The sequence below is a fragment of the Setaria italica genome, chromosome V (genome assembly GCF_000263155.2).
Source record: "Setaria italica strain Yugu1 chromosome V, Setaria_italica_v2.0, whole genome shotgun sequence".
NCBI lineage: Eukaryota > Viridiplantae > Streptophyta > Magnoliopsida > Poales > Poaceae > Setaria > Setaria italica.
Genome location: NC_028454.1, coordinates 35,435,719 through 35,461,334, shown reverse-complemented (window position 1 = coordinate 35,461,334; position 25,616 = coordinate 35,435,719). Strand labels below are relative to the sequence as shown.

At 47.0% G+C, this 25,616-nt stretch overlaps 5 protein-coding genes across 8 annotated transcripts; 3 read left to right on the top strand and 2 right to left on the bottom strand.

The window, feature by feature from the left end:
• On the top strand, window positions 1-1,150 carry LOC101772309 (inorganic pyrophosphatase 1). Its single transcript, XM_004969724.3, has one exon. It carries the CDS (start codon window positions 93-95, stop codon window positions 918-920), a length of 828 nt encoding a protein of 275 aa, XP_004969781.1. The 5' UTR covers window positions 1-92; the 3' UTR covers window positions 921-1,150.
• Window positions 1,151-5,273: 4,123 nt separating this feature from the next.
• Window positions 5,274-9,027, top strand: LOC101773127. The gene is made up of 3 exons (XM_004969726.2): window positions 5,274-5,469; window positions 5,600-5,795; window positions 8,654-9,027. Exons 1-3 carry the CDS (start codon window positions 5,289-5,291, stop codon window positions 8,838-8,840), a joined length of 564 nt encoding a protein of 187 aa, XP_004969783.1. The 5' UTR covers window positions 5,274-5,288; the 3' UTR covers window positions 8,841-9,027.
• Window positions 9,028-9,683: 656 nt separating this feature from the next.
• LOC101753146 (aspartyl protease family protein 2) lies at window positions 9,684-11,074 on the top strand. The gene is made up of 2 exons (XM_004972088.1): window positions 9,684-10,376; window positions 10,409-11,074. Exons 1-2 carry the CDS (start codon window positions 9,684-9,686, stop codon window positions 11,072-11,074), a joined length of 1,359 nt encoding a protein of 452 aa, XP_004972145.1.
• A 1,592-nt stretch (window positions 11,075-12,666) lies between these two features.
• On the bottom strand, window positions 12,667-20,419 carry LOC101771646 (uncharacterized protein At4g10930). Of its 2 annotated transcripts, XM_004969722.3 has the most exons (14): window positions 19,954-20,419; window positions 19,105-19,190; window positions 18,382-18,472; window positions 18,175-18,224; window positions 17,597-17,669; window positions 17,387-17,496; window positions 17,228-17,293; window positions 16,484-17,103; window positions 16,117-16,165; window positions 14,833-16,033; window positions 14,678-14,752; window positions 13,869-14,346; window positions 13,161-13,780; window positions 12,667-13,072 (listed from the first exon to the last, which is right to left on the bottom strand). In XM_004969722.3, the coding sequence occupies exons 1-14, from the start codon at window positions 20,017-20,019 to the stop codon at window positions 12,860-12,862; spliced, it is 3,798 nt and encodes a 1,265-aa protein (XP_004969779.1). In that variant the 5' UTR covers window positions 20,020-20,419; the 3' UTR covers window positions 12,667-12,859. The 2 variants fall into 2 exon arrangements, with proteins under 2 accessions (XP_004969779.1, XP_012701893.1); XM_012846439.2 differs by lacking the exons at window positions 19,105-19,190; window positions 19,954-20,419 and having other exon boundaries at window positions 17,655-17,669; window positions 18,382-18,412.
• A 1,338-nt stretch (window positions 20,420-21,757) lies between these two features.
• Window positions 21,758-25,560, bottom strand: LOC101770315 (GDSL esterase/lipase At4g10955). 3 transcript variants are annotated; one of them, XM_012846427.2, is made up of 3 exons: window positions 23,932-25,560; window positions 23,246-23,330; window positions 21,758-23,063 (listed from the first exon to the last, which is right to left on the bottom strand). In XM_012846427.2, the coding sequence occupies exons 1-3, from the start codon at window positions 23,951-23,953 to the stop codon at window positions 22,064-22,066; spliced, it is 1,107 nt and encodes a 368-aa protein (XP_012701881.1). In that variant the 5' UTR covers window positions 23,954-25,560; the 3' UTR covers window positions 21,758-22,063. The 3 variants fall into 3 exon arrangements, with proteins under 3 accessions (XP_012701881.1, XP_004969776.1, XP_004969775.1); XM_004969719.2 differs by lacking the exon at window positions 23,932-25,560 and adding an exon at window positions 23,412-23,544; XM_004969718.3 differs by lacking the exon at window positions 23,932-25,560 and having other exon boundaries at window positions 23,246-23,463.
• Between the last annotated feature and the right edge of the window lie 56 nt (window positions 25,561-25,616).

The following is a 25,616-nucleotide window of genomic DNA, read 5'->3' as shown; positions in this document are numbered from 1 at the left end:
CAAGCCACCGATGCATCGCAAACAACTTCAGGTTCTCCACAACCTACGACAAAGCAAACTACTTGCCTCGCCTCGAAACCCAGCAGCAGGCAATGGCCGGGATCATCGTGGTGTTCGACTTCGACAAGACCATCATCGACGTCGACAGCGACAACTGGGTCGTCGACAGCCTCGGCTTCACGGAGGAGTTCGAGCGCCTCCTCCCCACCATGCCGTGGAACGACCTCATGGACGCCATGATGGGGAAGATCCACGCTGCGGGGAGGACCCTGGACGACGTCGCGGCGGCGCTGCGCGCGGTGCCCATCGACCCGCGCGTCCCCGCCGCGATCCGTGCGGCGTGCGCGCTCGGGTGCGACCTGCGCGTCCTCAGCGACGCCAACGCCTTCTTCATCGACACAGTCCTCGACCACCACGGCCTCCGGGGCTGCTTCACCGAGGTCAACACCAACCCGAGCCGCGTCGACGCCGACGGCCGCCTCCGCATCGGGCCATACCACGCCGCCCCGCACGGCTGCGGCGTCGGCACCTGCCCGCCCAACATGTGCAAGGGCCAGGTGCTCGACCGCATCCTCCGCGAGGCGGCGGCGGGTGGGGGGAGGAAGCGCGTCATCTACCTCGGCGACGGCCGCGGCGACTACTGCCCGTCGCTGCGGCTGGCGCGGGAGGACTTCGTGATGCCGCGCAGGGGGTTCCCCGTGTGGGACCTCATCTGCGAGGACCCCGCGCGGGTGCAGGCCGAGGTGCACCCCTGGGCCGACGGCGCCGAGATGGAGGCCACGCTGCTGGGGCTCGTCAGGAGGGTGCTCGTCGAGGACGCCGCGGCGCTGCTGCCGCTCGACTGCAAGCTCGAGTCCAGCATTCCCGTCACCGCCGCGCAGGACGGCATGCCCATCATGCCGCTCGGCGTCAAGAATTGATCGAGCACTCGAGAATGGTCGGAAGAGATTGCACGGACGATTATCAGTAGTGTTTAACAGGAGTATTGACTAATTTTTGTGTGCGGCGTGGCGTGTTGTATCCCTGGTGATCGAGCCTGCCACTGCTGAATTGGCTGCGGCTCATTGTATCTTACCTACCGACAAAAGATAAAATTAATTAATGGATGAAATCCATGACGACAAAAAGCGAAATTTCACTACGATTTTTAGCCACAATTAGCCATACGAAATTCATCGATCGCATCGATCATGTCTGCCTTACATTTTGGATGGGTATCAAATTTCAACTTGTTTCGAATCGCACTATACACTTTGGAATACTCAGGGGGTATTTGGTGGGGTATTTGGTTTCAGGATGAAAGTTTAGTCCCTGTCACATCAAATATTTAGATACTAATTAGAAGTATTAAATATATATTAATTACAAGATCAATTGCATAAATGAAAGTTAATTCGTGAGACGAATCTATTAAGTCTAATTAGTCCATGATTTGATCATATGATGCTAGAGTAAATATGCGCTAATCATGAATGAATTAGGCTTAATAGATTCATCTCGCAAATTAGCTACGGTTTATGCAATTACTTTTATAATTAATTCACGTTTAGATCCGAATAAAAAAATTAGTTCATTTATCCGAACATCCCCTGTCAGCGCCGATTTACGAGCTTGCTGCGCGCCACAGAAGGCAGGTACCTGTCACGCATCACGGTTCATGGAGCGCCCGTGCTGAAAGAGATATTCGCCGGCAGGTTCGCCGCGGATCCGAGCTCTCACCAAATTTTCAGGTACATATTCGTGGGATATGCTCTGACATATCCTCGATCCGCGGGAAAGCAATTGGACTGGAGCCACGGACTCCCACCTCGTCGGGTACACGCACACCCACGTGAAGCTTCGTGGTGTTTGGCTGTTTGCACACACGCACCGATCTTGACTGACGGCGTCCAGGGGTGGACCGCGCGCTACTAGTCAATTTACTTGGGTGTACATGAGCTTGCCTTGCTTGCCGCCAGGATTTCGCAAATGAGAATGCATTATACAACTTCCAAGTGTTAAAATTTTCCTTCACCTTTGAGCCTCTGATGAACTTCATTGCGACGGAAAGCCTAGCAACTCTTGGAGTCACGCATGAGGATTTAATCTACCTCTTCTTTGGTAGTTGTTACTTCTTTTGAAAAGATTCAAGAGCATTTGTCAAGAGTTCAGTAAGGCATTACAATCATCAAACGGGATTTGCTTAATGCAAATAAGGACTTCAGCCACCGACTCATCTTCTTTATCTTCGTATTTTGACGAAAACAACTCATCATTGCTTACAGGAAGATAAGGTCAATTTGAAAAACAGTTTGTCTTAGGTATCTTCCATGTGTGACATTGCAGCTGGGCTTTCTCTTTAACCGAGGCAATTTACGCCCATTAGCGATCAGCTCGAAGGACTGACTAGCCTCAGAAAAATGTTTGGGACTTGGGCCTGGGCCGCTATATACAAGACACCACAAAAGTTGGGCCAGTCACACTCCCACCCAGCACGCACCCAACACGCGCCCGGACCTCACCACGGCCGCGAGACAGCCACCTCTCCGACCTCTCCGTGCCGAGAGCTTCGAGAAGCCATCCCCCAAATTCGCCTACGCTTCCACCTCCTCCTCCACGAGGTGAGGAAACCCTAGCGACCGGCCATGGCGCTGCTCCCGCGCACGGCGCGGCTCGCGCTCCTCTCCACCCCGCGGGCGTACTCCGCCGCCGCCGCGGCGGGCGCCTCGCCGGCGTCCCCGGCGCCGTACGGGGGCGCCCCCCCGCCGGCGATGTCCAAGACGGCCGAGTTCGTGGTCTCCAAGGTGGACGACCTGATGAACTGGGCGCGCAAGGGCTCGATCTGGCCCATGACCTTCGGGCTCGCCTGCTGCGCCGTGGAGATGATGCACGCCGGCGCGTCCCGCTACGACTTCGACCGCTTCGGCGTCATCTTCCGCCCCTCGCCGCGCCAGTCCGACTGCATGATCGTCGCCGGAACACTCACCAACAAGATGGCGCCGGCCCTCCGCAAGTCAGTAACCCATTCCTCATCTCGGTTTGTTCAGCCCGATTTAAGATTTCGATTCGGGGGTGGGTAGATCTCACAAAGGATCTGGGTAGGGGAGTATGAATTAATAGGTTCCCATCTCTGCACTGAGGAAATGGGTCCGTAGAATAAGATTTTGATTATTATTGGTTGGCCACGCTGTTTGTAGGAACCAGGTTGTGCTTACATCATTAGCAGGGTGAATTTTCAGTGTGCATCATGAACACCATCTCAATATTGTTGTTGAATATGATGTGGCAATTTCATCTGAAAACCAGCAACATAGACTTGATTATATCCACAAGTCTTCTAGAAAATGATTACAGCTTATATGCCCAACCTTTCAACATAATTATAATTGATTAGTTTCCTTTATACCGCTGCTATATGATGATTTCTTTTATTCTATTTGTATAGGGATTTTAATTTCACACCCACCATTTTTCTTGTTTGTGTAGTCTTCTGGAGTTATTATTATAGTATGTGAGTTATGACCTTGGTTTGCATATTGTCCAAACCAGCATGGGTAATTTCTTGGTATAAATTTGCATACGGTTCCTGTTGTTTGAGTTGTGCCTTTCTAAGATGAGTGGTGTTACTGTTCTGTTCCATCTGTTTAGCAGGTTGACAGTAACTTGTTGAAGTTCCAAGAGAAACTTAGTTCATTTTATTGTCTTGCCTGCTGGTTTGTGCATTACAAAGTTTTGGAGAATTAAATTCTAATCCTGTACCAGAACTATTCCTTGGAATGTTCGATCCTACTAATTAGTGACTGTAGATGTTGAAATATAAGAATTCTCTATCGATTCCAGTATCACTTTTGGATGCAGTCCCTCTGTTGCATTCATAAGTCAAAACATTTTAAATTTCGATCGCTGATCTATGCATATGTACTTAGGACTGTATTATAACATTTAGACTTGTCGCTATACGTGCTTGTACATTGCCAATTCTTTAAACAAACTTAATTACTAAATAACATATCGTTGCAAAATTCATAGTCTCAATGGATAGGAGAAGACATGCTCTTGTGTTTGCTTACCGTGATACAAAAACAAGCATGTACCCTCTGTCTGACTGCTGGAACAGAGAGCTAACATATATAGGAACAAGGGAAGGGGAGGAGTTGTTTGGTGTGTCCTTCAAAATCGAGCTTATTGCCATCCCTCCTCCCTTCTCATTTTTCTTTTGAGATGTATGTGTGGCCTGTGGGCTTGAGAGGATTTCATTAGCAATTTCTGGTTGACTGTTATAGTTTGTGGATAATTTTAAAATTTATGCATTACCAACTCATTAGTTTCGTAATGCTCCTCATTGATGCTAACTTCATTTATTATCCGCAGGGTTTATGACCAAATGCCTGAGCCTCGATGGGTTATTTCGATGGGCAGCTGTGCTAACGGTGGTGGATACTACCACTACTCCTACTCTGTTGTCCGTGGGTGCGACCGTATTGTTCCTGTTGACATCTACGTCCCTGGATGCCCACCAACAGCCGAGGCACTACTGTACGGTGTCCTCCAGCTCCAAAAGAAGATCAACAGGCGCAAGGACTTCCATCACTGGTGGACCAAGTGAAGCATTGTCCGTTCTTGTTATTGTTCGCTTGCTGTATTTCTTCGCATTTGACCTGCTTGTCATCTGAAATAAGCACAGCCTTGCGCTCGGATTTGCAAATTTGTTGTTGTACCTGGAAGGATGTATGTCCAGGTTGTTTGATGAGCATGGAACTCGTGTACCAAATCAGTTCAACAGTAATGGACAGACCAGCTGTGGATCTGTACTTTTCCTATCCCATTGTAATGCAGGAATACGCCGTGTCTTGTTTGTGAATGGTTATCTTTTTTTTTTGGGCAATCAAGCGCTACTCTTTACCCCGCCCCTTGGGATCGGTTGGGCTTCACAAGTTTCTCTTGTACGAGATGCAGCCATGCATGAAGTCAGGAACTGTTGAGGTAAAACAATTGCATGACTGCTGATTGCTACTCTTAATTCCTGTTCGTCCAAACTCAAATACTGTTTACTGCACGCCTTACAGAGGGAGGTTTTCTTCGGTAGCACGGTGAATTTTCTTTTCAAAAAATGTACTATCTCCGTACTTAAATATATAATGTTGTTCTAAACATCGTATATTTAAGAACGGAGGGAGTATAATTGGAGTGCCTAAATGTGAGATAACAAGTGGTGCTGAGGCCACATGTCCGTGACACATTTGTGCAATTTTGTTTGGAAAAAAAATGAGGGGATTAGCTTGGACTTACCAATGGAAATCATACGCATAATGGAGTCCGCTTGGACAAAGCAAGCAGCCCTAACCTCCCGTCCAAGACGACCGCCGCTAATAGACCTGCGCCTCCTCTCCTCTCCTCCGCCCCCCATAGCCGCCTCTCCCAACTCGCGCGCCTTCTCCTCGGATCTCTCCTTCCGTCCTCTTCCTCGAACTCCCCGGCCACAATCAAAAGGTAAATCCATGTGAAGCATAAAAGGAGCCTCGAATCTGCTTTCGAACCGGCGGATTGGGGATTTCCTCTCCCCTCCTCGCGATTTTCTTCTTCCTCTGACCCGCATTGGCCCGTCTCGAACCGTGAGCAGATCCCATGGCGGCGCTGGGGTCGAAGCTGGCGCAGCTGCAGTCCAAGGCGTGCGAGGCGACGAGGTTCGCGGCCAAGCACGGCTGCGCGTACCACAAGACGCTCATGGAGAAGAACAAGCACTACGTCGTCGACCCGCCCACCATCCAGAAGTGCCAGGAGCTCTCCAAGCAGCTCTTCTACACCCGCCTCGCGAGGTCAGTGCTTGTTCCCCCTGTCCTGTTCGCCCCCAGCCCTAGGCGTCGATTGGTATCTGGAATGCTAGATTGTGGGCCTGTTTTGGATACACCCTTCTAAAAATTAGGATTTCTCCTAAAAGTGGTCCTCAAGTCCCCCTTTACCCCTATTGCCCTCGCATGCATTAATGACGTGAACAGTGCAGGGTAGTTTAGAGGAGTAATTGGAGGGTAAAAATGACATTTTCCCTCTAAGGTCCTAAAGATTAGTAGTCCATCCAAACAGCCCTGTACTAAACTTTAGGACTAGCAATTTGAGGGTCCTAAATTTTACTTTAGTACACTACTAAACTTTAGGAGTTTGTACCAAACTGGGCCTGTTTCCTGATGTTTGCGTAGTTGCACCAAGGCAAGTGGTAGTCGATCATCATGCGAGTTTGCCCAATTTAACGAGTAATTAGAACAGCTTGGAGCTGTTGGTGGATATGCATCTAGAGGTTCCTGTGGGGTGTTAGTAGATCATCGTATTGCCAAATCCGTCTGAATTTGGCCAATTTAACGAGTCATTAGAACAACTTGGAACTGTAGGTGGATAGCCTTTAATCTTTAAAGTTTCATGTGGCGCTTATGTTAGTCTCTCTGCATTAATTTTTGAGCTTGTATACCCATGGGAAGCGCATTGGTGACTTTTCTTGCATAGTGATCATTTGGGGATGTGTTGGGTTCATATGGGAAATTCTTACGTTCTTAGGGAATTCAACGGAGGAGGATATGGATTGATCCAAAGAGCCTCCGGTTACATCCATTGCCTCTTTGTTCATAAGGGCCTAAATTGTTCCTTGTTAACCTTGAAGTTTTCTAGGTTGATACAACTGAAGCACAGGGGGTGCAAGTACTGTGATCAAACTCTATGATTGCCTCTTGTTGCGGTATGCACAAAGGTTGGGCTGCCTGAACACAAATAGAACATAGAAAATTTCACATAAGTCGTATGGATGGGCTGATCTATTAGCACCCCTATTTAGGATTAGACCCTTTTAACCATTGCAAATTGTAGTTTCCTTTGGGTCACAATTTGTAGATGGCTATCAAACTAATTGTTGACGCGAAAATCGGGCGGTGACCTTCGCGTACTAACACACGAAACCTGAGAGATCTGCTTCGTTCAAGTACAAGTTGTAACCCTCTCGATCCAAGGCGTGCTAGTCAATTTGACCTGCTAATTGACAAGGGCAAAGAAGACGTTAAGTTCGAGAGTGAATCGACTGATGTTCCGATTAGCTCCAGGAGATCGTAACGGCCGGGTAGCCGGGTAGCCGATACAGAAAAAGACGATCGGCTAGGTTAGCTGATGTATGCGTAATCAATGCAAAGGAACTGTTGAAACGCAACCTAAACAATGCTACGCGGACAACACTTGAAACAGATCTAATTGGCTATAGAACAGTTCTTGATTGAAAAACAGGATAAGAAGCCGATTGGAACCTATTCCAAGCTGGATAGTGGTGATAAAAGCTAAAGCAACAAGATTTAAACAAATAAACTTGCAGATCTAGCAAATATCAATAACTTGATGAATAAATCTAGACGAAACAACAACGATGCACCGGAAGTTAAAGCCTAGAAATTACTCGATAAATGTGGAACTTACAATCCAGCCGGAGATCAAGATGATGCAGCCTTGCTAGCTTGGAAGAACTCGTGAAGAAAAAGAGAACTTTGGCGAAGTCGCCAACTTGAAAGTAAATTATGAATAAAGTAGATTTGTTTGTTTATGTGTACATGTTTTTCAGACCTCGCAGGATCTCTATTTATATCCTAAACTCAAGACTCCTAAACTCAAGACTCCTAGTCCTAGTCGATTACGACGCAATACAATATCTGTAACTAAAGAAACAAACTTGTCTAAATAAAACGACTCGTACAAGAGTCGAAAACAAATTTGGCCTCCCTCGACCAATTCTACATGCATTGTCTTGCAATATCTTCGCCGATCAAGACTCTCTTGCCTTTTAACGGTCGAACCCCAATATCTCCGATCGGTTGGAATTCTCTTGCTCGCATCGGCTGGGTCCCCGTCACCCTTCATCGGCTGGCACCTCCCGTCCTCATCGTCTGGGTCTCCATCACCTTTCATCGGCTGAACCTCTGTGACTCTATCGGCCGTTTTCACTAGCCGTTGCCCTTCTGTCATGCATCAGCATCCTTGCTTCTTTTTGACGCCATTTTTGACACATGTCAAGAACGGTGTCAACACTAATCATAGTGGTACTCTTAAGGCTCTAGATATTTTTTTCTCATATGAATCATGTGTCTTCCACCGCATTGATATTTACCAATTATGTCTGTTGCTTGGATGTTGAATTATATCTACTCGGATGTTGAGTTATATCTGCTTATGTTTACAGAAGTTTGTGTAATTTGTTTATTAAGAGAAATGTTTATGATGACTTGTCTATATAGGACATAGGAAATTACTTGTGCTCGAACTGCCTTTCCATTAAACCTTTATGGTCAGTAAGGATTCTTGACTTTATTCTTGTCTCCTAAAGTCCTAGTCCCCAAGAGGTACTAGGTGTCCTGATGCGGTTTTTGATATCAGCCATATTTTAATGTCAGGATGTTGTAATAGTTCTGAATTTTTTTTTCTAAAAAAATCGTGCATGTGGTAACTTATAGCATCAGATTTCAAGTATTGGATAAAGAATACTCAGATATCACAGATGTCCACGAACTCCACCTAAATAATCTCTCTGGCAGCCTCCAGTTCAATATATTGGAATATTTTATAACAGATGATTTTGAGAAATATGCATTGTATATACTGTGCTGTCATCAAAATTCCAATATAGTTACCTGTGGGTATGTGCTTCTTGCAGCCTTCCTGCCCGTTACGAGTCATTCTGGAAGGAGCTTGACAGCGCGAAGCTCTTGTGGAAAAACAGAAGCAGTCTGAAGGTTGAGGATGCTGGCGTCGCGGCGTTGTTTGGCATCGAGTTGTATGCTTGGTCCTGCCTTGGTGAGATCGTCGGTAGAGGGTTTACTCTCACGGGCTACCATGTCTGAAGCCTTACCTCTAGCATGAGCAATGACATTAGGACATTTGCCGACGAATACTGTGTTGGTGGTCAGTTTTGCTCTGACATGAATGTGATGCAAAGTTTTGTTATTCTCGAATGCTCTTGAACCTTGATGATGTGGAATTACATTGATCTCGGTGGAACGATAATGATGAGCTAATAATTTTACTGTATTCTGCCCTGTTGTGCGTCAGGTCTATGATATGCTTGTGCAACTGGGCATGAGATTGGTATGTCGTATGCTTATGACTATCTGATATATGCGGTGCTACACATCAGAGGCCTGAGAGCTGTCGTACTGTGCTTGTCTTGTAATTCTGGTTCCAGTATGGACATGTTACTGTGTGTGAGCTGCTTGCAGCGTTTGTGATTCATGGCTGATCGGTGATGGCCGCACGAGCTCGGCGGTGCCCCTGCCACGTCACCGGCTGCACACATACAGTATTGTCCACATTCCAGGAAAGATGCGGAGCAGGCATGGGGAGTTTGGCAGGTAAAACTGGCGAATGAATTGCGGGGCAAGAACAGGCGAACAGCCTGGAAGTGCCGACGGGAGTTCAGATACACAGACCAGCAGCCATCTTGTTAGCTGAATGACGAGTCCTTCAAAGGAAACTGCTGGTTATTAAGGCAACTGAAGCCTGCCTGAAGGGGTGTTTCGAGTTAAAGCAACGAGCCAGTAGCATTCATGGCTGAAAACTTGCACGCCTAGTGTAATTGGTAAAATTGATTTTAAACGCATCATGCTTCACGAGAAGTTCAACTCCGTCGAAACGTCATTCTTACGCATGCCTCTTCATACGTGTACACTTCCCGCCGGCGTGCCCTCATGGCGTTGCCCAACCTACTGCTCCGCCGCCTCCTCTTCCTCGTCTCCTTCAGCGCCCACGCCACCCAACCACCAAGAAGAACGCTCCACGTCCCCATCGTCCACCGCGACGCCGTCTTCCCCCCCGCTCCCGGTGCCACGCCGGGCAGCCTCCTCCTCCTCCGCCTCCACGTGGCCGACGCCGCCCATTACACCGTGCAGCAGCTGGCCCCGTCGTCCCTACACTCGACCACCGACGACCACGGCGGTGGTCACCGGCTCCGCTCCCACGTCCTCTCGGGCCTCCCCTTCGACAGCGGCGAGTACTTCGCGACCGTCGGCGTCGGCGACCCGCCCGCGCGCGCGCTCGTTGTCATCGACACAGGCAGCGACCTCATCTGGCTCCAGTGCGCGCCCTGCCGCCGCTGCTACCGCCAGCTGACCCCGCTCTACGACCCGCGGGGCTCCAGCACGCACAGGCCGATCCCCTGCGCCTCGCAGCGGTGCCGCGGCGTCCTCCGCTACCCCGGCTGCGACGCCCGCACCGGGGGATGCGTCTACATGGTGGTGTACGGCGACGGCTCCGCCTCCAGCGGCCACCTCGCCACCGACAGGCTCGTCTTCCCCGGCGACGACGCGCGCGCCCACAACGTCACGCTCGGGTGCGGCCACGACAACGGCGGGCTGCTGGAGTCGGCGGCGGGGCTGCTTGGCGTCGGTCGGGGCGAGCTGTCTTCCCGACGCAGGCGGCGGCGACCTACGGGCGCGTCTTCTCCTACTGCCTCGGCGACCGCATGTCCCGCGCGCGGGAGAACGGCTCCGCGTACCTCGTGTTCGGCCGTACGCGGGAGCCGCCGTCCACGGCGTTCACCCTGCTGCGGACGAACCCGCGGCGGCCGAGCCTCTACTACGTGGACATGGTCGGCTTCAGCGTCGGCGGCGAGCGCGTGGCCGGGTTCTCCGGCGCCAGCCTCGCGCTGGACGCGGCCACCGGGCACGGCGGCGTCGTGGTGGACTCGGGCACCGCCATCTCGCGGTTCGCCGGGGACGCGTACACGGCGGTGCGCGACGCCTTCGACGCAGGCGCGGCGGCGGGCGGGATGCGGAAGGTGGCCGACAACTTCTCGGTGTTCGACGCGTGCTACGACCTCCGCGGCGGGAGGGGACACGCGACGGTCCGCGTGCCCAGCGTCGTGCTGCACTTCGCCGGCGGCGCGAACATGGCGCTGCCTCCGGCGAACTACCTCGTGCCCGTGGAGGGCGGGGATCGCCGGACGTACTTCTGCCTGGGGCTCCAGGCGGCGGACGACGGCCTCAACGTGCTCGGCAACGTCCAGCAACAGGGGTTTCGGGTTGTGTTTGATGTGGAGAGGGGGAGGATCGGTTTCGGGCCAAACGGATGTTCAGTCTGAGTGATCAGATGCCAGTGAAATTTCTTGAATTTAACCTGAAACACTTGTGCGTGTTGGCTTGTAGTTATAAACTGTTTCCTTAGTTATTTTTGAAAGAGTAAAATGCATTGGAGGCGGGTGTCACTTAGGTCCACGAACTTTGAAAGTGCATTTCTGAGTCATAAACTTTTTAAGTAGTTTATCGTAGGTCCATAACCCTCCACGTTGGCGTCTATCGCTGACGTGGCATGCTGACAGTGCAATTTCTCTCTCATCTCTCTTCATCTATTCCCATGTTCTTTGGCTGGGGCATTTCGTCAAGCATGTTTTGGGCAAGATGAGCTCCGGCATGAGCGAATGCACAGTTCGGCAGCCTTGCCGGCTTCTTGCCGCCCTTCCCTGCGCCGCTTGTCCCTCCATGGCACACGGCGTCCGAGGGCAACCAGCTGGTGCTCGCTGACGTTACTGGTCAGTCCCTCCACCGTCGATTCGTGGGTCCGGCCGGTTCTCCGCGCGGCTCCTCGAGGTCCTCCTCCACCGAGCTGGGCCAGGGGCTCCGGACGCGACGCTGGTGAAGGCAGGTGAGGGCAGCAGGCAGCCCATGCGGCAACGGGAGGAGTCGCAAGCAGCGGGCAAGGCAAGGGAGCAGGTGCGGGCGGCGAGCGGCAGGCATGGCGAGGGAGCAGGCGCACTCGAGCATTGAGGCATGCGCTCTCCTCCAGCTCGGCATTGAGGCAGCAGGCACGCTCGAGATTGACCTCCGCCACTGCCCGGACCCGCAGGACATCTGGTGGGCACGCGCAGCCGTACGACGCCGACTGTGTCGAGCCGCCAGGATGGACGCAGCGTGGAAGGAGGATTGGTAGCTCCTATCCTAGCTCCTCAAGGAACGGAAGCGCCCAGCATCACCAGAGTCGTTGATGCGAGACGAGCACACTCGCCGACCTCCTGAACGCGCCATGGGGAAGGTACCCACAACCTGCTCGATAAAATATGTAAGACCGAAGGAAAGAGGGTTTGAGAGAGGAGATGCACAGTCAGCATGACACGTCATCAGTAGCTGCCTATATGGATGTGTACGGACTCACTAGCTGCCTACATGGACGTTAGCTGCCTACATGGACGTGTATAGACCTGCGGTGAACGATTGGAAAAGTTTATGAACCTAGAAATGTACTTTTGAAGTGTACTTTTGAAGTTTATGGACCTAAATGACACATGCGTATAAGTTGATGGACTTAGGGGCTGTTTGGATATGAGGTGCTAAACTTTAACAGTGTCACATCGGATGTTCGGATGCTAATTAGGAGGACTAAATATGAGCTAATTATAAAACTAATTGCAGAACCTTGTGCTAATTCGCGAGACGAATCTATTAAGCCTAATTAATCCATCATTAGCAAATGGTTACTGTAGCACCACATTGTCAAATCATGGACTAATTAGGCTTAATAGATTCGTCTCGCGAATTATACTCCATCTGTGCAATTAGTTTTGTAATTAGCTTATGTTTAGTACTCCTAATTAGCATCCAAACATCCGATGTGACAGGTGTTAAACTTTAACAGGGGTTTCCCAAACACCCCCTTACTGTGCGTTTTACTCTTTTTGAAAGATCCGAAACATGTCCTGCATGTTTTCTCAGGTTTCAAATGTACAGAAGTTATGGGAAGTATGACACAGGGCCACCCATGATTACGGATTACCCATGTGATCCACAAGCATTGGCCAATGTCTCATGACGTCATGCATATGGATGAATTGCTGTTGTACTCCCGTAGTTACATTTTACAAACTCAGGCGGAATCAATTAATCTTCTGCTGAGCTGCCTCAACGTACTGCAGCGCAAGCTTTTTCACCTTGTCACCCTCCTTGATTAAAAAGCTCGCATTTTTCGCGTCATGGTGGAAGCTCATTACCTTGTCTGTTGTTTTCGTCACAGCCCACCTATACTGATCAACGGTGATCACACCACTCTTGCAGAGTGGCCTGATGTGTTCTTTCACGAACATTTCAACCTACATACATTGAAAGGGAAACATGTATGAAGAGGCGAGAACGGTGAGAGCTACAAGAAAAATACCACCAATCGAGTAAGTGGGATACCTTCTTATATGTAGAGCTTGAGGCATCTGGTGTGCTTTTACCGGCTTGATCAGGTGCTTGCTTCTTCGGATCATCTCCACCTTCAGCTATATGGCTTGGTTTGTCTCCTTTTGGGTGTTTGCTGTTTAGTGATGGTTTGTCACTGGAAGATTTCTCTTTAGTTGGCTCCAAATTCTTTGGTTTGCTGATCACTTCACCATCTCTTGCCAAGCCATCCTTGTGAGATTGACTAGGCAAAATGCTAGCAGCTTTTTCCATATCTCTCGAGGTCTCCACATTCCCAGTAACTTTATCAGGCATATTGCTATCAATAGAAATTTCTTTACCTGGTCCACTTGATTTTTCACATTGCTCGCTGCACCTATCATCTTCAGCCAAGTTTGTTGCATTTGTTTCGTTTGCTATCACGTCCTCAGTTTCTCCCCGGGCTGTCAACTTCTGTTGCTCTTCAGAATTAGGTTTTTGTTGCTGACACAACACAGTATTGAGGTTTTGACAGTTTGCAGCATCATGATCATTAGGTAGTGGTGATTTGTCATCTTTCACTGAGGATACATCCTTCACCCTATAATCGTGATTTGACTCTAAGTTTTTGCTCTGTTCCTCTAGTCTGCATTCTCCTGCATTAACCAACAGAGTATCTTTCACAATTAATAATTCCTTTGTGAAAACTTTGGACAATTAAAACTGTCAGGGAATTGGAATTACCTTCAACTGATGTGATCTCTCTCTCAGGACTGTTAGGAGGGGAATCAAAGAGGCCCGCTTTTCTTAGTGCTTCTTCTGCGTTGCTGAAGCTAACAATGTGCTTCTGCACAGTTTGCTCTGATGTAATAGCATCGCCTATTTCACTCTTTAGATCAGAGACGACTGCTCTGTGTAGAGCATCTTCCATATCACTGCCACTAACATTGTTCTCAGATGCAACTTTCTGTGATATCAGATCACTGCCTAATTCAGTCTTTTTGGTAAGAGTTGAAGTGTCCTTATCAGATTTCTCCTTGGCAGGCTGGCGACTAGCCTGAGAGCAAAGGTTCACATATATGGATTTGCTGCTTGACCTTTCGTAAATGTCCTTTTCAACATTGACAGCATCAGCAATGGCCAATTCAGTATCTGCACATCTGCGGATGACATCCAAATTTGCTTTCTGCAAATAATGCTCCGCGATGCGGTGAAGTTGTACCTGTGATACATACCATAAGTCCGATTAATAACTTGACAGCTGGATTTCAAAGAAAATGCAAGCACAGTTATGCCTAGGACACTTATGCCTAGAATTATGTTGTGATAAAGTCAGCATCATGTTTGGCAAATCAGGTATCAGTTCAGAAAAATGTATCATTCGATGGTCAATTAGCTAAACCATTTTTCTGCTGTTTGAAAAGCAAAAAAAAAAAATCTAATTCTACACCACGGTGTATACAAGAGCAGCTAACAAGCATTAGAAACTATTTAACAGCTGGTCGACCAAACGAGATTCTTGAAATCTATAGAAATGCCCAACATATGGTTACCTGTCTAACTGATACGGGAACTTTGTTATTGCGGCCGGCCGCAAGCTTTGGCCTCATATCCACCGGAAGTTGTGCCTAAGAAAACCAAGTAAATGAGTATTTTGTGGAGTTGTTAATGTACTTCTTTAAAACGTTTTAGAAAAACAGGCACATACTAGTAGAGGGAATTTTCGCTTGAGAGCATCATCGTCTCCAGTTTGATCTTTGCTTGTAACAGAGCTGCCATTCTTTCTTGCCAGGATCTCAAGTGCCCATTTTCTCTTGTCCTCCTTGATATCACCAGAAGAATGATTTTTTTGATCCAGGGAGGGCTGATTGTTTCTATTTTCTCTTCTGCTTGATGCTTCTTTATTCAGAGTTGAAGCACTTGATATTTTTCCAGTGTTGCTGGGTGAACTGATTTTAGTTGCATCAGTCCCTGCTACAGGTATGTTAGGAGATTTGCTATTATTAGCTTTGATTTGGCTACTTTTATCTAATGGTGCACATCCTGCAAGGGCTGAGAGAGGTTTTATATCATCCTTCCTCGGGACAACTGACGCATCAGCTAAATACAACCTGGACAAAATAGAATTGTTATTCTCTGTCCTTTTCCCCTGAGCACTTTCCTTGTCCATTTCAGAGGATCTCTTGAGTAGCTGGAGTACTGATTGCAGTGTCTCAATCTTTTCCGGATTTGTTCCTGGGGAGCAACGGTATTTCCAGAATTCAACTTCCCAATCACGATGCCAATCACTTCTTCTTCTTCCTGTGGATGTTCCATACAACTTTTTGGTCAGATTCTCACGTTTCTTGCCCTTCTGAAGCAATGACCTCCTTGTTCTTATTAATTGGTTAGTACTTTTGGCTGTTCCATCCACTGACTTTCCTATAGCTGCACGGAATGCAGTCAACAGTTGTTCATCAAAAGATCCATCCTTCTCAAGTATATTAGTGCCTGTATCTCTAACCACTTCCCTTATCTCTTTCTGTAGCTTTTGAACCATAGCAGTTGATTGTTTTCCCTCTTCCTTTCGGAAGATCTTTTTCACTCTAAGGCCAGGCTTATCTCCTGCTCTTCGTCCTACGGGTTTTGCCAGAGCTCTACCAGGATCCCTTATGTAGGCCTCACCTTCAACAATACTCATTATATCGGGAATAGATTCATGTTGTGGAAGAAACTCTGACATATCATCAACGGTATCTTTTGCAGAATTAGTAGTATGACCGCACGTTGAAGAAAAAACAGAATTTCCGATTACATTTGTATCTTGTTCATGCACTTCCAATTTTGCTTTCTTCGCGGGATGGCTCACTTCACTTCCTGATTCCATGTCTTTCTCATCTTTCATGCCATTGCTCTCATGTCCATCATGCCTAAAAAATCATAAAAAGGTTACTAAATGAAATGGTTGGACCAACATGAAACAAATGAGTTCTAAGTTCCCGAGGATTTTCACCTGAGTGGCGACTGCATGTTCTGAGCACTTTTCATCTGCTGAACTGCATCTGTATCAATCACATGCATGTTAGTCAATCTTACAGTCTTACTAGCAGCATTTATAGAAGAGAATACGCCATGTTAGATGCAAAAATTTGGTGCTAGAATAAAATGCAGCTTAACAGAATAGGATTGTAATAGTCATGGTATATCCATATGAAATATCATAGCTGTTGTCTGCTGAGGTAGCCTAGCATAATAAATGGTAAAAAAACACAGTGATCAATATATGAATACTTTTCACAGTTGCACTTAGTGTCATTGCCATGCCATATCCAAATAAACAAGCTATAAATATGACACATCTGCAAATGGCCACAGCATACCTGGTGAGAAAGGTTGTGGAGATTTGATCGCAGGAGATCTTTCATTATTGCTTTTTTGAACTGCATTATCCTCTCCAGTATTTTTAGCCTCCTTACTGTTGTCTATTACTGGACAAGATGACACGAGCTTTGGTACTTCCAATTGTTCATTTGACATATTACCCCGCTCTGAGCTAAATATGGTTGCTGCTGGCTCACGTATAGGTGAAAACTGAAATGACATTTCTGTTGGTTCAGAGTAAAGAGTGCGAACAATATTCATTTCAGAAGATTTATTCTGGGATCTACTGAAACTATCTGTGCTCCTCAGGGTACTAGCATCTGCAATAGAATCATGTTTAAAAGCATCTTTGGAATGGCTTGGATATGGATTGTAGTTAAATGCTTCATGTGCTGTCTTCAAGTCTAGTGAAGCTTCTGATAGATCACTCCTAGTTTCAGACTGTACACCCACCATTGATACAACAAGGGCAGTTTCTCCCTCATCAGCAACAGAGACAGATACCCTCCCAGAAAATGATGCATCGGCACTTGTCCTATCAGAATCAATTACACATTCCCCACCTAGGTTTTGCTTCAAGATAACATCTGCCGCGTGTTTCACTTCAGTAGACACGCACCTAGAAATGGAAGTGATGATCCAATTATCACAACAGCAGAGCAAATTCAACATAATTAATTACTACTCCTGTTCTGTTACAAGCAAAGGGTGATTGAAGAAATAGTCAGAAGATATCACATTACCTTGGGCACAGCCATGTATTTTCAGAAGTCATTTCTGGATTGAACCCCACGCATATAGCATGATACCTGGCTTAGAGTTAAGGATAAACAAGATTAGAGAAGGAATATGGTTCCCAAGTCTCAATTAATAATCTCAGAAAGGATAACAAAATTAAGTACCATTTATCACAGGAGTCACAAGCAATTGATGTATCTAAAGTTGAATCATCTTCAGCTGTCACAAGTCCACTCCGAATCTTGCAATCACCATCATCCAAACAAACCACTGCCTGCAGAACGGGATAAACAGATCAAGACACACAATCAACTTCATGGGACAGAGAAGTATATGACAAAAGGAGATTGTGAGTGTTATCTGAATATTGTTACTTCTGCATCAATATAGTACGATGGGAAGGAAAGTGTGCTGCTTTCCTCTTGCACATACCAATCATCATCACAGCTGCACAATGAGAAGCGTAGATAGAAGTCATGAAATGGCCTTAATTTTATTTCTTTGAGCATTGGTAGGAAAGGGGTTAACATAAGATTGGATAAATCATAAAATAAGAAATGCACAATCATGTCATTCAGGGAAAAATGATATGGCACAAATTCATATGCAAATGATGCAGCTATGCACAAGCTTCCAGCTATTCCATTACCATTTCCTACTTCACAAGATCAGGTAAGTCAATATCACCTTTTCGTTTCTTCGCTTGAGAAGAAACCGAGGCCAAGCTTTCACTGGCACAGAGATTCAGAGACTAAAAGTATTCCTCTACTTCGATTGATAATGAAAACATAACATTCTGAGATAAAAAAGACTAAAGCATATTATAGAAATAATCTACCTTGGGACTTAGGAGAAAACAGGGGACCACAGAACATATAACATAAGCAATTACAGATAGCAGTGCTAAACTAACATGTGTACATACTGGAAGCACAAGGAGTTGCTGCTATACCTGGTTAAAGAGTATTCATCTTCATCAATAGATCCAATCGTGCCATATACCTTCACCAGTAAAAGCAATATACACAATTATATTCCAATAAAGTTCTACCATCCAAGGTGAGAAGTTAGAGATAAACGTTTTCAATCAAATTTCCTCCACACGTATTGTCAGAATTCAGCCAAGGAAAGATTAAAAAAAAAGATATCTGATACTTACTGGAGTGCATGCTATATGTTGAAATTCACTTTTGCAAAGGGGGCAGCGATTTGTGATGGCAGCCCAGTTGTCAATGCATGTATAGCAGAACCTGGTATTTGAAAATTCCAATATCTATGCATCACATTACAGTTTCAAGGAATCTTCATATCAATCTTTGGAAAATAATAACTATATTGGTAAGCTGTAGGTCCTTTTCTAAAATCCTTGTGGTACATAAATTAAGTGCTGAGAGGTACTAATCCAAAATAATAGGATGCCACTCTAGCATATAATAGGAACATCAATTTAAAACTAGAGCATTTGACTTCAAATGTAACAGGCAAGACAAAGAATTGAAATGGACAAGTAATACTGGATGGTGGATTATAACCAGAGAGTGTAGGATCAAATAAGAATGACCTGGATGGTGAAAACGAACTGTGTGTAATGAATTCTTAGCTTGGATACAAACTATCAAATATACAGATTTCGCTATCTCATTACTATCCGCCCAATAATATATATTCCAAGGAAATTCCCAAGTAGCTAAACAATGTTGATCCTCCAAATCTTGGTTGAATATGCATGAGAGGTGATGAATCAAATCCTATAAAACTAAGAATCTACTCCCTCCGTTCCAAATTATAGGTCGTTATCCTAGATGCATAATAATATCTATGAACCTAGAAAAGCCAAAACGACCTATAATTTGGAACAGAGGGAGTACGACTGAAGCCCTACCAGTGTTGGCAACAATCCAAGACTCCTCTATCAATGACGATGTCTCTACAAATGCCGCAACTTTCGTTCTCGAATGCATAATTTTCCTGCAAAATAGTTTGACAGATCATATTATAGCACAAACATGATTATGTGAGGGAACATGGACTCAAGGTACAGAGAATAGACAACTCCTACAGAAGCAAACACCCAGATCATATAAGTTAGAAACAGGATATTTCTTTTACTTTTGAACAATCTATTCAATAACCTACATCTATTGAAATATTATCACACCACGCACTTTCATCCCATTAGATTACCAAGTATGGATAGCAGCATCTAAGCTATACACCATACTATAAAGCACAAAAGTGGGAAGATGTGCAGAAAACATAAATTCCCATGGATACAAACAACGTTCATTATTAGTTTGGATTTTCATCACTCCAAAACAAATCCCCATAAGAAAGGTGGCACTGTTTGAATTAATTCAGATTAGAGAAAAAACTCTAAAGTTTGATTCATTGCTTTTTCAAGCTATAGCAATGAAGCCAGTAGCCACTATTGTGAACTTACACCATTCCATACCCTGTGAGCAACCATAGCTTACTCTAAGACCATTGAAGCATGATAGCATGATCCAACTGGAAAACTAACAAAATCAGCTACAAACAAACTAAGAACGACAGCATAGTAGTTACTGGGAACTACTATATGCATAACATTAGTTCATTCTCCGTTGTACAACTCGACTGGCAAATGGCAATACCACAACTTAACAGCAAAACAACGAAACAGTAAATTCAGCAGCAGCAAAGCAACTTTCACTTCGCCAAGCACAAGTAAAAGCCTAAAGGGACACAGTACCATATCATCCACCTTCCCCGGAGCTCCACTCGATTCTCCATCAACCTCCATTTCCCACGGGAACATCGTGATTGAGCTTCAGCACGCAGAAGGCGGCTACGCGCGCGGCCTGTGCACAAACCACAGTATCCGCAGCCCAAAATAAGCGATTAATCAAGCGCCGGGGCGTAAAAGAGCTGGGGAATCTCGCGGTCCGATCGCTCGCCACTCGAATTGGGGAAACGCGGAAGGGCGCAGGGTATCACCGGCTCCGGCGAGGGGCAACTGGGGCAGCCCTAGCAACGGGGATTTAGTTGGGTGGCTGGAGACCAAGGAGTCTAGTTAGATGTCCTATACACAGCGCCGGCGGGTGGTGCGACGGAGGAGGAGATGCCGCCGCGGCGGTGTTGGTCCGGCTCCGGCTGGAGGAGAGAGGAAAGGGAGGAGATGTGCGCCGTGCGCGGGCCGTTTGTGCTGCTGCATTGATTGAGTGAGAGAGAGGCCCAAGGAGTCTAGTTTGATGGGCTCGGGTAGCCCCGCGTAGCCCAAATAGGTACGCGCAGCCTATTAGGGCCTTGTTTAGTTACCCAAAGTTTGGAGGTGCAAAATTCCTGTAGCACACTGTAGCGTTTCGTTTGTATTTGTGAATTATTGTCCAAATATTGACTAATTAGGCTCAAAAGATTCGTCTCGCAAAGTACAACAAAACTGTGCAATTAGTTTTTAATTTCGTCTACATTTAGTACTCCATACATGTAACACAAGTTTGATGTGATGGGGAATCTTCTTTTTGCATAGTGTCGAAGTTGGGAGTTTTGGAGCAACTAAACATGGCCTAGACCTCTCAATATTCGATTTATTAAAGTTTTTTTAGAATTTCCCTACAAATCTAAGTTTCCATCTTTCCCTCTTCGTAAGAAGTAAACAATGTAAAATTTTAAGCTAAAAATTAAATAAACCATCATAAATAAGAAAGATAGAAGTTTGATTTTTGTTGGGGTTAGAACAGCTACAGCATGTGTTTCAAGGGGATGACCAGCACATGGACTATACACTGGAGCGAGAGCTTGGCAGTCCAATTCGCTTAGCACGGGTGCGAAAGTAAGCTCCTAGTGCCAGCGAAATTACTTCGTCCTCACAAACCATGAAGTGGTGGTGGGACCCAGCAATTATTACATCACCTCGGTGAGGAAGCTACACGTTGGAGAGATCTCTGAAGGTCTGCAACTACCTGACCTGTCAAGCGTTAGCCTGAACTATACGCTGCTGCTGCTCTTGCAGCTCTTGCGTGGGCGACTTGGTGCACGCGTAATATGGTTTTATTAAGAAAATCTTGATTTATCTCATTTTATGCAAACTGTGTTTAAAGGAGGGTACCAGTTGTGGTTTTGATCCCTATTACACCATGAGGACATAAGAGGGATTGTCTGTTCAACAAATAAGATGTTGGAGGTTATTGTCTTGGGCATTTTTGCCAAGAATAGATCAAATAGTATATTTTACTTTTCATTTCTTCAAGTCGTATGTTACTTATTGTATGCTACAGTAGAGATCGGAAAGTTATCCTTTTTTCCAAAAAGAAAATCGAAACTAGACTCGTAGTTGGGGATCATTACCTGTGTGACATTTCGAGAGACCTAGCGACTAGCACAATATTTTTGTGAGACTTAATCCAGTTACTTTTGCAGAGACATATGTACATCCCTAGGGCGAGCAGTAATCCATTTACTTAATCCAAGATATATTCAATATAAATAATATGATTTTAGAATTAATTTTGAGGAACATCATTTTACCAATAAGCGAGCATTTCAAACGGGCACATAGTTATTAGTTCATCAGAAATGTACTTCGGGTTTTAAAATTAATCCTGATTTACCATTCACCCTCGTTCACGACATTTCTTTTTTATGCTAAAACGTGTTCCCAGTTTCCCACGCTCACCGTCGAACGATCACACGGATGAGTGCAAAGATTTGAAATTTGATCAATGCAAACATTGCAATTCCATGGAGGAGTACCAATTAGGGCTCTCCTACCAATTAACTCTCTCGGTTTCTGTTTCAGTTAAACAGTCCGATAGATAGACTACGCAGGATCTCCAACTCTAAACGCTCGTCGTGATCATCAATCAAGTGTAGTAATGCACGGTGCACTCGAGCGCCAGATCGGGCCGCCACCACTGGTGGATCCCGTGCGCCGTCTTGAAGTCCGGCGACGGCCCGCGGTTCACCGTCAGCACGGCCGACGGGAACAGGTGCAGCGGCTCGCACCCGCCGCCTCCCTTGCCAATGCCGAGCAGCAGGTCCTTGACCGAGTTCCTCGTCGCCAGCCTCCCCACGGCGCCGGCCCCGATGGCCTCCATCTTCCTCCTGTGGTCGAAGTACCCCACGTACTCCGCGCTGATGGGGTCCGCCGGGTTCACGAACAGGTTCGGCACCCACACCGCCAGCGCCGCGAACGACGCGTCGTGCACGCCGCCGCCGCCGCCCCTTTGCAGGACGGCTGCCACGCCCGCCGTGACGAAGCTGCTGGCGATGCGGATGCCCTGCCTCACCCGCCGGTCCCCGATCCGCTCCACCGGCGCCGACACGAACGGCGCGTTGAAGAGGAACGTGGGCAGCACGGCGGCGCCCGCCCTGGCCAGGGTCTTGGCGGCCAGCGTCGCGATGGCCGACCCCAGCGAGTGGCCCGCCAGCCAGACGCGGCAGTGCTGCCCCAGCCCGGCCGCCGCCGCGGCCGCCACCGTGTCGTGGACTGCCTGCATGGCGGCGCGGAAGCGGGACTTGCCTTCCAGCCCGTTGCGGACCAGCTGGAGGTCCAGCTCCAGGTCCCGCTTCGCCGAGCCTTTCTTGGTGATGGTGCCGCGGAAGGCGACGACGTAGAGCGGGGCGCCGGCGGCGGCCGTGGGGTCCGGGATGCGGAACGGCGGCTGGAACGCGTAGACGGCGCCGAAGATGGAGCCGTCGGCGGCGTCGACGAGCACCTGCTGCAGCTCGAAGTGGAAGAACCTCCACCACGCCGGCGCGCGGGCGTCGGGGCCCTGCCGGTTCCACTGCCGGTCGCGCTCGAGGACGTACACGCCCTGGACAAGGCTCGCCATGACGGAGCGCCGGTGGTGCGGGCAGTTCCTGGCCGGAGCAAAGCATCGGATCAACATAGCCGATCAAAACAGGCGCCTTTCGCCAAATTATGCAGGTTAGCATCCATCAACAATCACATTTCTAGTTCACTAGGACCGTTGTGTCTAGTTCAATGCAAAAGGTCGATCGAGATTCAGTCATCCAGAAATAACCAGTAAAAAACAACTCACCAATTCACATATGTCAAGTACGTAGGCCCTGAGGCATCAAAGAGGTCCTTCAGTGACGGCATTTCGCTTGCCTCTGCTTCTGGTCCTGCACAAACAATGAAAATGGATGCTTGTAAAACACGATGGGCTAGGAATCCTCTCAGCAAAGTAAACTGGTAGTACTTACTAAAGAAGAAATCCATCGTTCGATCAACCTAAATTCTTTTTCCTACAGGGATACTCCGGGGTTTGTCAAGAACAAGGTGCAAATTTTGAAATCTCGGTGGTCAAGGATTTCAGACAGAAGCAGAGGCTCAAGGCCTCCAAGGTAAAATCTTCAGAGCTCTCTTTTCAGAAACACAGATGGATGAACACAGTCCCTTACGCTACGCCCACAAGTTTCTGACTCAAAACGCCTCTCCTCTCTTTCCCCTTGGTACCACTCCTGCATTGGACCTAGTACATATGTAGCCTTTTCTGGCTGGAGCTTTCTTCTCCATGGATAAACCCCCACATTCTCCATGACACCTTTATTCCCCCAACCTCTTTCTTCTCTCATTAGATGTTCTCAATAATCCACGATCCGCACCGGATCCGGGCCTTGAGAAAGCGAATCGTGGAATTCAAGATGCCAGCAATCACATCCCTGAAGACCCAACAAAGAGAAGGGAAAAAGAGGAAAGAAAGAAAAGTCGCTAGGAAATTACCAGAGGAAGATGTCTCCTTCATTCCACTACGGACTCTCCAATTGAATCTCGTACACTGTCTTTAGTGCTGCAGCTGAATATATGGGCACACGACGTCCTGGGTCAATGAAAGAAGGGCAATAATTTAAGAAGATCGACTGGCACGGCAGACCAGGGCACCGTACCAACAGGGAGAATAGGAGATGCAGCTGCAGGAGTTGGGCAATATTTTTGCTTGGGCTGACTCAGACCGGAGGTGTTAAGAAATGGCACTGGAGTTTGAGTTGAGGGAAGAACTCGCCGCGGAGAGAAGACTTGTGAGCAAGAAGTGGCCAAGCCTCCCCATTTACAAAGCTGGGAGGATCACAAGTGGGATAGAGATGACAGGAAACGCATACCAAGATACTATCATTTGCATTGCCCAGCATTATTTCTGGTGTATCTTCTTTCCCTGAATCGGCAAGTATAGATGTCATCAATTAATGGAAGGAATAGTGCTTAGACTGCTGGAGCTAGGCTGTATTAATCCTCCTTTGGACTGGTTATAAGGTTATTTAGATGTTCTTTTTTTTTAAAAAAAAAGACGCAGTGCAGGCTATGAGGCAAATTGCTTACAGGTTGGTGACAGCATCTTTCTGAAGAATCTGAATGTGTCGATGGACGTGAGAATTATGGAGCTTCGTCGTTCTATATTCCAATGCGGTTGGCAGAACATCAATGAGGACGCCAAAAAAATGCTTTACATGGTGGTGTCAGATTCTTTGAACAATCTATGTGTGGACGATAACTACTATGAGCTACGGCATCGTTATATTTTGTGACGCCACCAGGTAAATGGAAGGGGACGAATTACTTCACAATTTTATATTGAAGTTATTGCTAAAAGAAAAGGTTCGGGTCAAGAAAGTCTGTTGCACGTCGTTTTAGGTTGGAAGATATGTGGCCTGCGGATACAAATCTTCTCTATCACTATTTGACTATTTTTTCTCTACGTCTTTGTACGTCGTCCGCTCCTCCTGTTCCCTTTTTTTCCCCGTTCTGTCCGTTCCTCTCCTGTTTTCCGTTCCAACCCGCGCCCCCACACCGCCCCATTCTGCACGTACGAATGGATTTTCTGAATATTTTCATAGTATAAAAGTATAATGGATTTCCAATTCCTCGTGTGTTTCTGTAATCGTTTCCTCGTCCCTTTTCTTTGCTTTTTCTTTCCTGAAACCTTACCCATTTCGGTTGGCTTCAGGATATGTGGCGCATCAGCACTATCATGCGTCATTTGGTAGGACTGTTCAGTAGCTTGAAATGGATTAGGGAGTTCTTAATACTGCCACTGTGCCAGATGGGTTTGGAAGCGCTGAAGCTGTAAAATCCTAATGGCTACGCCTGTGACCACGGTGAAATAACGAAAGGGGAAAACAAATAGATGTCGGCTTAAAGGATTCTGTTGCACCATCGTTTTCAGATCACACCTGTCGGCCGAAAACTGAAAGTAAAGAAGAAGGACGCTGTCTCTTATTTCAATAAATAATTTAGGGGGTGTTTGGCCAGGAGGGGCTAAATTTTAGCCCCTGTCACATCGGATGTTTGGACACTAATTAGGAGTATTAAACATAGTCTAATTACAAAACTAATTGCACAACCCCTAGGCTAAATCGCGAGACGAATCTATTAAGCCTAATTAGTCCATGATTGATAATGTGGTGCTACAG